Source organism: Podarcis gaigeae (assembly GCF_964106915.1).
Source record: "Podarcis gaigeae genome assembly, chromosome: 5".
NCBI lineage: Eukaryota > Metazoa > Chordata > Lepidosauria > Squamata > Lacertidae > Podarcis > Podarcis gaigeae.
In genome coordinates this window covers 86,522,618-86,538,672 of record NC_139681.1, presented here as the reverse complement: position 1 = coordinate 86,538,672, position 16,055 = coordinate 86,522,618, and the positions used below count along the sequence as shown (strand labels likewise).

Here is a 16,055-nt window from a genome sequence, read left to right as displayed (position 1 = left end):
TTAGATAGGCATCCCCTGTGGTGCTCTCCCACATGGTTATAGTACGTGTGTGAGTCCTGTAGCCATCTGGCTAGGGCTGACTGCAGAGGTCTTCCCCAGCCAACCTAACAATCTGGTGGGACAGGTCTGTGTGAGCACAGGTGTACACGAAGCAGGCCACAAAGGGGTGATATTTGCTCCACTGTGATACAAAACACACCTTGGGTTAATTGGCGAAGGTGTATTATGCACCGTCTTTCTCTTTGCCAGTTTGTTTGTTTTTTAAATAAACAATTAATAGAAGAGCTTAGGGAGATAAACGGATGCTTGTTGGTTTTTGAGGATCATCCTGACAGCAACAGACATTAAAATGTAGGTTGCTTCAGCTAGGCACATCTCAAATGGCTTTGCGTCTTATTATCCCCCAACCCCCGGAAAATGCAGCACCGTTACGTAAGCTCATGGTAAGGCTGAGTCTCCTGTCTGAAGCATTATTGGCCTGAATCAGAATTGGTATTCCACATGCTTCAGGAATGTGTTGCATTGTGTCTCTTCCCTTTCCTGTTAAATGTATGCAAAAAACACCTGAGCATGGGCATTCAGAGGTTAGGGTTGGCGGTTCTGGCAAGGGCCTTTATACTTTCGCTGGCTGCAAGGACCTGCCCAGTGCTGTCCTTACCTGTGATCAGGAATCCTGATTCAACCAGCGTCACTGATTCATGTGTAGAAGCCCTACCAGTTGTGTGCACATAGGGTCCCATTCTCACCTTTGGTTCCAGCGCATGGAAGTTGGGAGCAAAGCCCTAGATGTGTCCACTCTGCAACGTCGCATGCAGGCGAGAACGAAGCTAAAAAGGTTTTCTTATGCTTGCTTGCGCTGTGGCTTGGGTAACCACAAGCGCAGGCAACATCCAATTTACGCGGGAGTTACGTTCTGCACCTCTGCGTGTGTAACCAAAATGGTGTACTGTATATTTGGAGCACCCTGGAGAGGGCGAGGAGACCCTCCCCAGACCCCAAAGAGGATGGCCTCTTAGGGATCTGGGGAGGGCCCTCTTGTGAGCCAGGGGCCCTCTTGTGAGCCAGCAAGCGAGACTTTGCTGAGGCCTTCCCTTCAGCAGCTGACATGCGGGGTAGCGCAGCAGTAGCAGTAGCAGCCACTTCCCTGAACCCCACTGTCTCATGCGAACTGGAAGGACAGAGTGGCTCCCTTGACCGGAAGCTTCCAGAACAAGCAGAGGGATAATGGGCCTTGCACAGGTGACGCATAGGGAAGCAGCTGTTGCAGCTGTGCTACTTTGCATATCAGCTCTTCAGGCTCTGGGAAGGGTCTCCTCGCAAGCCAGCAGGACTGCCCTGAGTTTCCCCCCTGCTTCTGGGTTCCCAGCACCGCATGTGTGTGTGGTCACACGCAAATGCAGCATGCATAAATGGACGGTTTCCTGTACAAAAATTGATCATTATGTAGCCAATGGCGGACAACATATTGAGGCTGGGAACGGTGAATGTCAGCATGTGGTTCCATGCATAATCCCAAAGGCTTCCCGCTTAAGCTGTGATCAAATTGCTTCACTCTTTTCCTGGGAAATGAAAAACATGAGAACTATGCATGTAATGAACTAATTACCCTGTTCTTTGCTTACAACCTGTTTCCTTTAATTAACCTTACGCCCCTGTTTAGCGGCTTGTCCAATGATCTGGAAGCATTCAGTTCCCACAAACGACCCAAAATCCCCTCTGGTCAGTCATCATTGAAGAAAACTCATCAGTTTAAAACTGCTTTGGGCTGCATAATGTTGACGTGCCTTTGAGATTGCATAATACTCACCAGGCAGGAACAATGCAGTGTAAATAAAAGTGGAAGAAAAGACACAGAGATAGTTAAAGGAATGAGGAACAGATTCTTCCTGCTTCCCATGCAGTTTTGTCACTCCTGAGACAGCAGTGCTTTTGACGAGTGAGGTCACCGCTCTGCTGCCCTTCAACATGTGGCAACGTTATTATTTTGACCCCACAGGCAGAACCTGAGGGGATGCATTGCAATATGGGGACATAGGGAAGCCACTGTGGTGTTGTGGTTAGAGTGCTGGACTAGGATCTGGGAGACCAGGGTTCAAATCCCTACTCAGCCATGAAGCTCAGTTCCCTTTTGCCTCGCCCTGCCCCACACATTTGGGTTGGGAAGCCAGACGACAGCAGCACTGCCCTTCCTGTGCTGCCCCACTCCTGGCCCTGTGTCTGCAGAACAACTTTTGCTCGTCTCTACAGCCCTATAGGATGCATGAAGCCCGGCGCAACTTGAAAACTCAAAAGCAATTGAAGTTGCTTCAATAAAGGATACTGCTGTTATTGGTTATTTGGCTCCAGGGCAAAAAAACTTAACCCTGGTGTTTCGAGAAATGTCAAGAGCTTTATTACTTTTGCAATTACGCTGCCTGCAAGAAGACCAGCACATATATGAAAGTCAGACGAATCTCTTGGGCTTTGTCCTCAAGCTTAATGGGTGAAGCAATTCAGGCACATGACTTGGTGTGAAAGACTGCTGATTGGTTGTACAAAAGGAGGATATTGCTTCCTGGGGCTCATCCAGTTCATTCAAGCATGTGTCATGCTGTTTCCATCTGCCTTGAATTTTCCTGTACAACAATGCTTTTTATATATATTAAATATCTTACGATATTTGCACTTCCCATTTCTGATGGGCTGTACCAGGTGTGTGATTCCAACCCTCCCATAAAATGATGCTTCCTACAAATGCCAGGCTGATTCATTCATATAATTAGCTGTGCATTTCTCTCTCTTTTATTGGAACATGCATAGAATGAGCTTGCAATAAGGCATTTTGGATGAAATGAGTGTGCCCAAATGAGCCTTTGTGGACGCCCAGGAAGGCTCACAATTAGACTTTGAGTAGGAGAGCTGCCAATATATTTCACATCTAGCAACCCTTTGGTTGCAGATCGTAGATGGGTAGGCGAGTCTAAAAAGCCCGGGGCACCTATTTTCATGGGCCTCTAACAGCTATAGAGGAAGTAATGCATTTAGCATTAACTCTGGAAGTATAGGGACGCAGGTGGCGCTGTGGGTTAAAGCCTCAGCGCCTAGGACTTGCTGATCGAAAGGTCGGCGGTTCGAATCCCTGCGGCGGGGTGCGCTCCCGCTGCTCGGTCCCAGCGCCTGCCAACCTAGCAGTTCGAAAGCACCTCCGGGTGCAAGTAGATAAATAGGGACCGCTTACCAGCGGGAAGGTAAACGGCGTTTCCGTGTGCGGCTCTGGCTCGCCAGAGCAGCGATGTCACGCTGGCCACGTGACCCGGAAGTGTCTCCGGACAGCGCTGGCCCCCGGCCTCTTAAGTGAGATGGGCGCACAACCCCAGAGTCTGTCAAGACTGGTCCGTACGGGCAGGGGTACCTTTACCTTTACCTTACCTGGAAGTATATACCCAATTCTGAGCAAACTAAGCCTCCTGAAGCAAAAGATACACCAGGAGGCATAGTTTGGTCAGAATCGAGTACACACTTCCAGAGTATATTCCATTGAGCCTTGTAAAGCATGACCACTTAGAAGCCAGACCCTTCTCCAGACATAAACCTAGCTTCCTGGTGTTATTTCACACTTGGTGGTTTGAATCCTTCATCCAAGTACAATATACTCAAGCGCTCTTACATTTTCTGTCCAATTGGAGTTGTACCTTTTAAAATACTTGGCGGGGGTGGTAGAGAAAGGATTGTGGTGTCTACTTTTGAATATTTTAAAGGGATGCATCCCTTGTCATACAGAAATGTGCCCTTCATAAATGATGAAGTGCTTTGTTCTTAAATATTTATACAAACCACAGGCCTTTAAATTTTAGATAGCTCCAGAGAGCTGGGTTGGGGAGGGGGCCAGAGAGGGTTGTGTGTTGTTGTTTTGCTAAGGTACCGTAATCAATATAAGCTCATTTCAACCAGCATATTCTGGAGTGGGGGGGTCCCATTTTCCTGATTCCAGTCTCTGCCTTGAATGGAAACAGGTTGCCTCAAGGCACACACAAGGCCAGGAATTCATTTTCATTTCTCGCGCTGAGCTCACAGCCCGTTTTACACATGTTTATTATTTATTTACTCCATAAAATTTATACCTCGCTTGATTGCAACGCGCCTCAAAGCTGCTTACAAACTGATTGTCGGCACTTTCCTTTCTCGGTGGACAGTGGAGGTGTACGCCTTTGGGGTGAAGTCAAACCGTTGGAGAGTTATTTTGCCTGCGGTGGCTGCAGAGATTGGTACGGAAGAGACATGTTTTGTTGCAGGTGGGGTAGAGGAAGGTGTCCAGTTTTGTTGCTGCAGATGCACCATGGCATTTCTTCTCTCTGTGCTCCTCCCAGTGGTCATTCCTCCACTGGTCACTGGTATGAGGTTGAATCCTGACAAGACAGAAATACTGTTTTTGGGGAACAGGGGTTGGTTGGGTATGGAGGACTCCCTGGTCCTGAATAGGGTAACTGTGCCCTGAAGGACCAGGTGTGCAGCATGGGAGTCATTTTGGACTCACAGCTGTCCATGGAGGCGCAGGTCAATTCTGTATCCAGGGCAGCTGTCTACCAGCTCCATCGGGTACGCAGGCTGAGACTCTACCCGCCCACGGACTGTCTCGCCAGAGTGGTGCATGCTCTAGTTATCTCCTGCTTGGACTACTGCGATGCGCTCTGCATGTGGTTACCTTTGAAGGTGACCTGGAAACTGCAACTAATCCAGAATGTGGCAGCTAGATTGGTGACTGGGGGCGGCCGCTGAGACCACATACCTCCCAGTATGATTCTGAGCACAATTCAAAGTGTTGGTGTTGACCTTTCAAGCCCTAAACGGCCTCGGTCCAGTATACCTGAAGGAGCGTCTCCACCCCCATCGTTCTGCCTGGACACTGAGGTCCAGCTCCAAGGGCCTTCTGGCTGTTTCCCCACTGTGAGAAGCAAAGCTACAGGGAACCAGGCAGAGGGCCTTCTCGGTAGTGGTGCCCGCCCTGTGGAACGCCCTCCCCTCAGATGTCAAAGAGATAAACAACTACTTGACATTTAGAAGACATCTGAAGGCAGCCCTTTTCAGGGAAGTTTTTAATGTGTGACATTTTGATGTATTTTTAATCTTTGTTGGAAGCCGCCCAGAGTGGCCAGGGAAACCCAGCCAGATGGGCAGGGTACAAATAATAAATTATTATTATTATTATTATTGATACATGACCTGACTGACCATCTCTAGTCAGATAAAACAATAAGATCAGGGGGGGGGAATCACAACCATACTTTCGAGCTCCCCCAGAAATAGGGCAAGCCGATGGCTCTTTGACGTTGCCGCAGATTTCAGGTAATAAGAGTAATGGAAATTCTTCGTTTTCTTCTCTCAAACAGCCCCCCCTGGGTGAGTGTGAGCCTTTAAGATGTCTCTCAGCAATGAAAGGAAATTGAACACCTCAGCCTTGAGGAAAATAGCCAACGACATGACCAACATCATCGAAAGCCTGGACACGAGGGAGCTCCACTTTGAAGGGGAGGAGGTGGATGCGGACGTGCTGAATGACCCCAAAGCACCTGGTGAGTCAGTGGCGCAAAGATGTAGAATAAGGGCCTTCTTCTGCTGCAGAATCGGACTGCTTTGGAATCTCTGGGTTCGCTTTTTTATTATTATTTTTAAAAGGTCAATTTGCTAGTCCTCATGAGAGTAGTGCAGGGGGAATCAAATTGTGGGTGGTGCTTGGGAAAATCTCAGAAGGGAAACAGGCTGAATGAGAGATTTCGCAGTCACAAGGGAAGTCTTCAAGGAGCTGCGTCGCTTTTGAATGTAGGAATCTGCCTTATCCCAAGACAGACCATTCGTCTATCTAGCTCAGTACAGTGGACTCTCGGGTTGCGAACATGATCCGTGTGGGATGCACGTTCGCAACCCACAGCAGCGCGTCTGCGCACACACGGGTTGCGATTCGGCGCTTCTGCGCATGCGCAAAGTGCGATTTAGCACTTCTGCGCATGCGCGACTGCCGAAACCCGGAAGTAACCCGTTCCAGTACTTCCGGGTTTTAGTGGTCTATAATCTGAAAAAACACAACCTGAAGCGTCTGTAATCCAAGGTATGACTGTATTGTCAACATGGACCAGCAGTGGCTGTCCAGGGTTTCAGACACAAATCTTGCCCAGTCCTACCTAGAGATGCCAGGGACTGAACCTGGGACTTTTACGAAGCAAATTCTCCACCACTGTGCCAAAGCCTCTTCCCCAAAGCTTCTTGCTCATCCACCTTGGCTAGTATTTCCTTATTTCCTGTGCTCCAACAGCCTTATCTCCAGTTGTCATAGCATTCTTCCTTCTGTTACCTGCTATAAAACAATCCACTTTTTAAATGAAAGGCTGCTTTGCTCTAAAGGCTCTCTGAAAACCTGCTTCTTCTACGAAAGGTCAAAGTCAAACCAGTTTTGGTTCAGCTCATCATGGCAAGGAGCAAAGAGCTATGCCAGATTCTCTGCTGGAATCTTCTAACATTCAGCTTCAAATTCTAGCATTATGAGAAAGGAAGAGAAACCTTTCCCTAGCCGCTTTCTGTGCATAATTTTATTTACTTCTGTAAAATGCTGGGGTCCAGAGAGGCCTATAGATGCATGTGATGTTGTCAGTGTTTGACTTAGGGGCCCAAGTTCAGAGCTCCACTCAGCAGAGTGAATTAGAGAGCCCTCTTTTCTGGGAAAAAAGGGTGGGATATACAGTAAATAAATATAATAATATTATGGCCTGAATCGCCATGTAAGTCAATCCTAATTTCTGCTGTTGCACATGAAAAATAGAACACGTTGCTCTGTGCTTTTATAAGAAGCTAGCACACATGCAGCAAAATAATAATTTGAGCAGGGAGCTTTTCATTCTTCTTTGTACACAATGGAAGCTTGTTCCTCTGCCAAGCTGCCTGTCTCCTCTGTATTGCTACTTAAATTATAATATTCCCCTTCTTTCATCACTTCCCAATCTTTCAGTTGCCTAAATGAATTAACTGCAAACAAATAGCTCGGAGGTTGATGAAATGTCGTTTATTTTTCTGGCTTCCTAGTTTCTGCTGCTGGTTTCCAAGAGACTTGCGTAGAATTTATGGCGGGAGCGTATCAGTAAACCCAGCCCAGTAAATAAAATGAACTGCTGCGCCAAGCAGGCTGCGCCCCCACTTGTTTGACAAGTAGAGTTTAGTTTAAAATTCATCTGCATCGCTGAGCAGCATAAATACTGTGAAGCATATTTTCTTTAACAGGAACCATAGTCTTTATCATACTTTTCATAGAATTGTAGAGTTGGAAGGGACCATGAGGGTCATCCAGCCCAACCCTCTGCAATGCAGGAATCTTTTGTCCAACGTGGGGCTCGGACCCACAACCCTGAGATTAAGAGTCTCACGCTCTACTGACTGAGCTTATCCCAGCTGCATCTCAGTATCTCAGTTGCTGCTAAATCTTCACCCGTGAGTTAGAATGCAATGGGACCTTGATGTGTGAATTAAGGGATAACTTTGGAATGAGCACCGCCAGTCTGCTTCAGGTTTTCTGTGCCTCTTCAGATTAAAATCTGTATTTATTGCAAGGAAATGTAGGACACTCAGCATATGATAGGACAAATTCCTTGGCACACAGAACTCCTTGGTTTTTTAAAAATAGATTTTGTGGATTTTAGCTCTTTTTTCTGCAGTTTAATTATGTAGGTTGTCACTTGAGGCTCTTGTTCCGAGTCTCCCGGGTAAACACTAAACTTCAAGACCAGATTTCTGAAGCTGCCCCAGTCACAAGGATTATTATGGAATGTGAGTTGTGGTGTGTGTAATGATCCAACCTCTTTTTAAACAGAGAGAGAGAGGGAGAGAGACCAAATTCAGGTGTTGAGTAAATGCTTTAAAACCCTAAATTCAACCCCTGGCATATCCAGTAAAGGACTAGAGATGGGTGTGGTTTTTTTGGGTGGGGGCAGGATAAAGAAACACACCTGATTGGTTTTCATGACGACCTTTTTTAAAAAAAATAAATCACAAGCTGATGTAGAAATATGGTGATGTTGTTAAATTTATTACCTGTCGCTCTCTCTGAGATCCCAGGGTGAATAACAATTTAATTTAAGAGTGAAAAGGTGAGAAACTGAGATTTAACAGAAAATGACAGAATCATGCATTGCTACTTGGTTGGGGGGGGAAATCCATTATGTGCTGCAATGTCTCTTATTTAGCAGCTTTCAATATTAAACTTTTGGCTGCTGTGTTCCAAGTTGTGCTTTAAAGGACTGGTACCAAAACTTCCATTTCATCATTTGCAGTGGGCATTCCGTTCTCTGCCATTTATAACACTAAAGGATTTAAAGAGGCCCATACACAGCCCTACCTAACTGGGTGTCCAATCCGAGTGCGGGTTTTGGAAGTGGAACGCTGTACCTCAACAACAAAGGTCAGATCTTATTTGCCAGTGCAGCACTTTTTAATATATATATATATATCAGTTCACATTTCATGATGCATCCATGTTTCTGTTGCTAAGTGCTTTCCTTTATGAGGCGGAGAGTGGGATGGAAAGTTGCATGAAAATAAAATGGTAAACTAAGGACAACTCAACAGAACTCCTCCCCTTGCATAACCCTGCACCCTCCCCAAATTGGGAGACACCCCCCCCCCCCAGAACAGGGCAGGGAGGGAGAAGAGGGGAGCTTGTTCCACCTGGGAGACAGAAATGTTTGCACTGATTAAACCAGGCATAGGCAACCTTCGGCCCTCCAGATGTTTTGGACTACAGTTCCCATCATCCCTGACCGCTGGTCCTGTTAGCTGGGGATCATGGGAGTTGTAGGCCAAAACATCTGGAGGGCTGAAGGTTGCCTATGCCTGGATTAAACAATCTCGTTAGCAGCTCCCCGTTGAATTCCAACCTGCATGTTTTATCAGACATACATAACAGCCTTTAAACTTGATCCATAGAAAACTGCTATTCTAAAACAATAGGAGACCATATATGGTCCGTCTGTAGAAGCTGATGAACATGCTAACTACTAATTGGAATTTGCATTATAGGACCGAAAGCTTTTTAAGGCAGAGCTTCTCTGATTTTGACATGGTGAAATTTTGCTGAGTAAAAAATAATAATAATGCAATCGTTCAAGTTTTTCCAAATGTAATGAAGACTTGTGGAACCGACACTTTTGCAAGGGCCACATAATGTCCATTCTGCACTTGCAAAGAATTGATCCTTCACTGTGCTCTCAAAGAAGCTCTCAAATGTCTCAGGTAGAGGCCTTTCCTCGTCTTGCTAACTTACAGGTCCTTCAGAAATGTAGAGGTAAGATTGACAGGATCCAACCAAAGGGTCCCAGCAGTGCAAGGATTTCCACTTGTGCAATGGAACAACCCCCCACTCCGCCTCGTGCACCCCTAAATCTGTTTTGGGAGTTTTCCCCAACCCTCCGGAGCAGATTTGGGGAGGGCACAAGCCACACGGAGGAGGGGGGGAGGAAGTTCTGTTGCACAAGAGGAAATTCTTGCACTGACAGAAGTCGTTCGTTGGATGCCACCCAAGGTCTCCCAGTTCCAAGGTCAACTCTTGAGTCTGGGCTTCCTAAAGGTTACCAGAGCATAGATGACAGAAGTTAGGCTGTCGCTGTCCAGACAAGGGGCACAGCTGGGCCACTAGCCGAAGCTGATGGAAGTCACTCTGTGCCATCGAGGCCACCTGAGCCTCAAGCGACAGCGAAGGGTCCAGATGTATGCCGAAGCTACATGCCCACTCCTTCAGAGGGAGTGTACCCCATCAATAGCAAGCAATCTCCCATCCATCTGGTCTGGGGAATGGCCCACTAACAGTGACCCCATCTTATCTGGATTACAGGAAGGCTGTAGAAACCCGATTTGTTTTAGGATGCAATGGGGTTAGCACCATTAAACAACTTTGTTCTTTCCTGAAGGTGCCGAGTCTACATGTTTACACCATTGAGTTGACACACGGGGAATTTACATGGCAGGTGAAAAGGAAATTCAAGCACTTCCAAGAGTTTCACAGGGAACTGCTTCGGTACAAAGCTTTCATTCGGATCCCCATCCCTACAAGAAGGTAACAACGGCACAAAGGCCTTTCTAGGCCATGATTTTCTTGTGGTGGAATTTCCTCATGGTATTTTAGGTTTCACAGGACATAAGAGCCATTTCCAGAAAACGAATGGAATACCTTGAACGTTTAGTGCTCATTTCTGTGTTATTTGATTCCAGAAAAAAAACCACACCTGTTTGCAGCCCCTTTAACCGTAAAAATCATGGGAGTAAAAAGTGGCAAATTTGGGGGAACCAAAGTACACATGTGTGGAATGGATGGCTGAGTAGTGACATCACCCAGTGACGGTCTTGGTTGTGTCACACCACACACACCGGTGTGAATGAAATTTAGCACTACACGCTGGCATGCTTATTGAAAAGCCACAATTCCATAACACAGCAGGTCCTGCAGTGTATAAGGAACATTAGAAAATGGGACACAAGTATTAGCATTATAATCAGGAAAACAAACGCAACATTCCTCATGTTCATGTATCTATGGATAGATGGCTTATATCCAGACACACTTTATGAGCACAGCTACACCATATGTTTAAAGCATGCCCATAGCTCATTTTAGCAGTCATGGAGACCCCTGGGAAACTGTAGCTTGCTAATGATGCCAGGAATTGAAGCTCTGTGGGGTCTGCAGCCTTAACAAACTGCAGCTCCCAGGATTCTCCGTGACTGTAAAAGTGGTATAAGAATGTTTTCAATGTGGCCTATTTACCTTAACATCTGAGATTCTGTTCTCCTGCATGGAGGGCAGAATACATGATCACTGTAAAAATTTGAAAGCCCATAAAAAAAGATTTGGCAAAAAAACAAAAACCCTCCAGACAACCCGATCGCTGTATTTTTCAGACACACGGTCCGAAGGCAGACCATCAAAAGGGGAGAGGCAAGGCAAATGCCGAACTTACCGCGCACCTCTGACAATATGGCCAGAGAAGAACACCTGTCCAGCAGAAGGGTAAGCATCCTTCCTCTTGTGGATCGTCTTCAACCCTATTCCAAGCCCTTCTCTCAGGCCCTGGGGACTCTCCCCGAATCACACCCCCTCTCCCCAGGCCATGTACCCTCTATGGCTCTGCTTTACAACTCAAGTGTTTCTGCCTGGCTGGAATTTGCCCTTGAACTTTGATGATGCTTTTTGCTTGGTCTGGATGAAAGACAGAGAGGAGAGTGTGAGTTTGTGTCAGGAACTGGCTGGATACTGATGACTGAGCACTGGGAGAAAGCTGGTTGGAGATTGACTTGGAAGAAGGGATCCGTGATCTGGGGGAGCCCATTACAGCCAGGAGAAGAGAGTCAGAGGCAGGAGAAGCTTTAGGACTGGAGAGGGAAGAACGAGATGCAGGAGGAGGGAGAGATAGGTCATGCTGGCTTCCACACCTCCTCCTCCTCTCCCCGTCTCTCCTGCTCCACTGTCTCCCAGGACCAGTAGAGGGGTGAAGAGGGAGGAACAGAAGGTTTCCTGCAGGCGTAGTCTTCGGCTGACTGTGCACAGCTTGGAGGGGGGAGATACATAAGCTGAAGTCGGGTGCAGGGCCTCTCTGTTGCAGCAGCTGCCTCATCAGGTGCACATCTCGGAGTAGCTGAGAGATATAGGACTGATGGACATGCCTTTTCCTAACGTGTAAGTGTGCTTTTTTATAATAGTTAGTTCCTTCCTTGCCTGACAGCGCTGTGACAGTTTGTGTAGAAGCCAACTTGCAGCACACGGGTACAATTTGCATTCATTGTCCTACCCAGTCCGCCACCCGCATGTGGGAATGTGGCTTTCAGGAAGATAAATGTGTACCACCCCTGCCTGGCCTATTGATAGTGACTTAAACTTATTGATATTAACAGCTGACCATCCCTAGCTTGACTGGAATGGCGCCTTGGACAGCAGAATGGGATTTTGCAGTAACAACAGATGTGCAGTGCTAACTCCCCAAGTCGATGACTGGTGTGTGAGTGTGTGTGTGTGTGTGTAGGTTCTTCTCTGCTAGCCTCCAGCAGCCAAGAGGAATGCTAGTGGGGAAGGGGTGCCCCACTGCAGTAGAAGCCCCAGTTACCTCCTAGCAATTCTGCCATCAGCGTATCAGAGCACAGATAGGGCACTGGTGGCTTTGGATGTGAGGAGGGTGCTAGCAAGGAGAAAAGGGAAAGGAAGCCGTTGCCCCACTTTCCGCTCTGGCCAGCATGAGTTGGCTGGGCTTTGGATGCAATGTTGAGAATCTGCCCTGATTCTCCCAGACCCCAGTTAAGTTCAGATCGCTCTGGCTATCGATGCTCTTGTAGTCAAACAGGCAGAAAGAGACAAATCCAGGAGGAAGCACAACAAATATGGGTTAGACGCAAGCATCGCCCACCTACAGTTTTTCACTCCAAGCAAACTGTTGCTGGCAGTGGAGGATTTGTGAAAAGGTGAGCGTTTCAGGCGTGAACCTGCCCGTAGTCTTGTGCGCAACACTTTGAACATGCTTCTTGTTTTGCAACCATTGTGTTCACCGTGAATAAATGCAGTCAGGCGGGTTATCTGCATTGTGTGGATGGAGTGACAGATTCGCAGGATTGAGATCCTTGCTGATAATCCATACTAGACAATTGCAAAAGATGCTCCTGAATTCTCTGCGCTGTCTTCCTTTTACTTTTCTGCACATGTCAAGTTCCTAGTCATTCCACGTAACCCTTGCCCTGGTGCCTGGAATCTCTTTCTCTTTCCTTTCCCCTTCATTCATTCGACACCTGCTATTAATCACTCCTCTCCCTTTCCTTCTTCCACTCCTGCCCCCTTTTTCACATGATGGAGAGCAACATCTAGGTTCAGGTTGCTAGTTGAAATGGAGGCTTGCTTGTTTGTACCGCTTGGACTTTTCTGATTCTGAAAAGCAATGATAACATAAGTAAGAAATGAGATGCAGTAGAGTATTTTGTGTTTGCCTTGCAGAAACAACTGGAAGATTACTTAACAAACCTCCTAAAAATGCCGTTGTACAGAAACTATCACGGAACAGTAAGTGATGAACTGTGCCAAGCGCCTCTTCCCTTTGCTTTTGTTTGCCAAGTTTATTTATTTTATTATTTATTTCATAATGTTTGTATACTGCTTGATTGTAGAAAAACAACAACAACAACAACAACAACAACAACAACTCAAAGCTGTTTGCAAAAGTTCTTCCAGGGTCACACAGCAATTGCACAAGCAGCCTGAGGTGCTGCTCATTTAAAAGAAGAAGAAATCTTAGCCAATTAGTTGTATTTGTTTCAGTGTATTTATTTTTAATTGGTTTCAATCTGCATAATTTTTTCATATCAATAGAAATCGTATATTGCTTTTGTTTACAGAAGATGCATGGAAGGCAGAGCTATAGGAGCTAATATGGTGCCCTCCAGAAGTTGCTGACTACAAATCCCATCACCCCATGGCTGGGGTCATGGGAGTTGTAGTCCACAACATCTGAACAGCACCACATTCTCTGCATCCACCTGATGTATAGGTTGCACTAGGAGCCATCACAGAAGAGGTACAGTGGTACCTTGGTTCTCAAATTTAATTCGTTCCGGAAGTCCGTTACAAAACCAAAGCGTTACAAAACCAAGGCTCGCTTTCCCATAGAAAGTAATGCAAAATGGATTAATCCATTCCAGACTTTTAAAAACAACCCCCAAGGCAGCAATTTAACATGAATTTTACTATCTAACGAGACCATTGATCCATAAAATGAAAGCAGTAATCAATGTACAGCAGTCACGCAATCAATCAATCAGTAGCTGAATTGGGTTCCACACAGCCACAAAAACAAAAATGCAAAATAAATAGAAAAAACAGATAGACCTCAGTGTAACACTCAAAACGGAAATGTGGCACTCAAAACAAACCACATTTGTCTTCCAAAAAAAGTTCGCAAACCGGAACACTTACTTCCGGATTTGCAGTGTTTGGGTTCCAAGTTGTTTGAGTACCAAGGCGTTTGAGAACCAAGGTCCCACTGTATTCCCTTCTGCGTGAAATGAAAAGAGAATACGTCTTGCAAGAGGAGAATACCTCTTGCTGTCTACAGATTTTTGTAAATATTAAGATTAAACATAAGTAACACAAGTAAATGTTTTTTTTAAAGTGTGCTTCTGGATAAATCAAATACTTTTTTTTTTTTTAGAATCAGGACATGCCTAACTGATTAATATATCTGATTCATTTACTAAAGATTGCAGTTATACAAATCATCCAAGTACACTTCTAGGGATGCACGCCAGGATCTCTTTCCATGTTGCACAGGATACTTGGAGCGGGACAGATTTTAGACCCTGTGCAAGCATCAACTTAACCATAGTTTATTTTCCCTAACTATGGTTGAGCATGAACATCTGCACTTAGCCAGCCTTGATAAAGGCAGCTTCCTACCTCTTAAAGTTCTCTGTTTTCAAGGCAAATAAGAGACCTTCCTTGTGTTTCCTGATAACTGCTCTCTGAGAGTAGGTCTTAGCTTGGCAGACTAAACCAAGCTTGGGTTCTGACCATACAATATTAACTCTAGCAGCCTCACACCTGGCATTGCTCAGGAATTCTGAGAAACCAAAAGAACCAGTGCAGTTTTGTAAGGTTCAGCCCACTATCTTGATTCAAAATGGCACCCAAGCACAGATCGAAAATGTGTTTCTTGGTCTCGGGAACCATCATGCAGAATTTGGTTTTGACATCTTAAGAGGTAGTAAACAAATAAGCAGCTTTCAAAAATATACCAGAGGTGCTAACAAAAGCTACCATATTTGTTTCCCACGTAAATGGAACATGAAAGAAATAGCTGCCAGAAAACAAGGCGTGCTGCTGGTCCACATTGCATCAAGTTTTCCTTCAGTTTTGGCTTATAAGAATCTGACTTGTGCAGTCAATAGGCACAAAAGGTCCATTGGGTTTATTTGCAGCTAACAGCTGTCACTTTGCTGTTTGTTTGTTTGTTTGTTTGTTTGTTTGCATTGCATTATCCCTTCTCCCTTCAGTTGATCCCTCCTCGATGTTCTTTTGATGCAACAATAGGCATTGATACCAAATCTTTCACATTCCTCTGCTGCATAGCTAGGCTATTTCTGCCACAGATCATTCAGAAACCTGAATGGGTTATTGGGCCTTTCTGAGGACAGCTGGGAGAGGGTCAAATTTCAAGCACAGACACAGAGGATGTACTGTATTTTTTGCTCTATAAGACTCACTTTTCCCCTCCTAAACAGTAAGGGGAAATGTGTGTGCGTCTTATGGAGCGAATGCAGGCTGCGCAGCTATCACAGAAGCCAGAACAGCAAGAGGGATTGCTGCTTTCACTGTGCAGCGATCCTACTTGCTGTTCTGGCTTCTGAGATTCAGAATATATTTTTTTTCTTGTTTTCCTCCTCCAAAAACTAGGTGCGTCTTGTGGTCTGGTGCGTCTTATAGAGCGAAAAATACAGTAGTTATCCTCTCTATATGGCATTTCTTGGTGATGGAAAAATGCAGGTTTTAAAGGCATTCTGTGTTGCTCTTAATGATTGCTCGGGTAACATTCACAGTTTGAGGGACCTGAAAATCTGCAGAAGCAGAGCCTTACTTTAAATAAATGCCTAAGGCAGTTAGGGATGAGCGAATCTGTCTGATTCTCCCTGATTCTCATTTTTGAAATCTTAGCTTCAATCCTCCATATTTCCACATTGGTTTGCAATTAAAAATAAATAAATCATGAAAATTCATCTGCATTTCAGTGCACACTTCTCTGAAAAATGGTTTAATGCAATTTTGCATAATACACATATTTTTGCCAAGTAATTTTCCCTAATAGAATGCTTTTTTGTTATCTATTGTACTAATACATATGCATTTTAAGGCACGTTTTATCCTTGTATATGCATTTTTGTACACATTACTTATCTGGGGAACTGTATTGCAAAATTCAGAGACCTGCCAGTTTTGAAGGATGACTGTGCTTCAATTTGCATATTGTTTTGACAAATCTGAATTAGGTAGATTCATTTTTCAGGCTGAGCTGAAT

General features: G+C 45.4%; 1 protein-coding gene across 2 annotated transcripts in view; it reads left to right on the top strand.

Moving 5' to 3' along the window:
• The window catches only part of PLD1 (phospholipase D1), a 115,597-nt gene that overhangs the window by 35,710 nt on the left and 63,832 nt on the right, over positions 1-16,055 (top strand). For both annotated transcript variants that reach the window (XM_083739272.1, XM_083739271.1), the window contains exons 2-6: positions 5,367-5,549; positions 8,292-8,419; positions 9,924-10,069; positions 10,912-11,020; positions 12,986-13,051. In XM_083739272.1, the coding sequence (XP_083595398.1) occupies positions 5,396-5,549; positions 8,292-8,419; positions 9,924-10,069; positions 10,912-11,020; positions 12,986-13,051 (603 nt within the window). In that variant the 5' untranslated portion in view covers positions 5,367-5,395. The remainder of the gene's footprint in view (positions 1-5,366; positions 5,550-8,291; positions 8,420-9,923; positions 10,070-10,911; positions 11,021-12,985; positions 13,052-16,055) is intronic.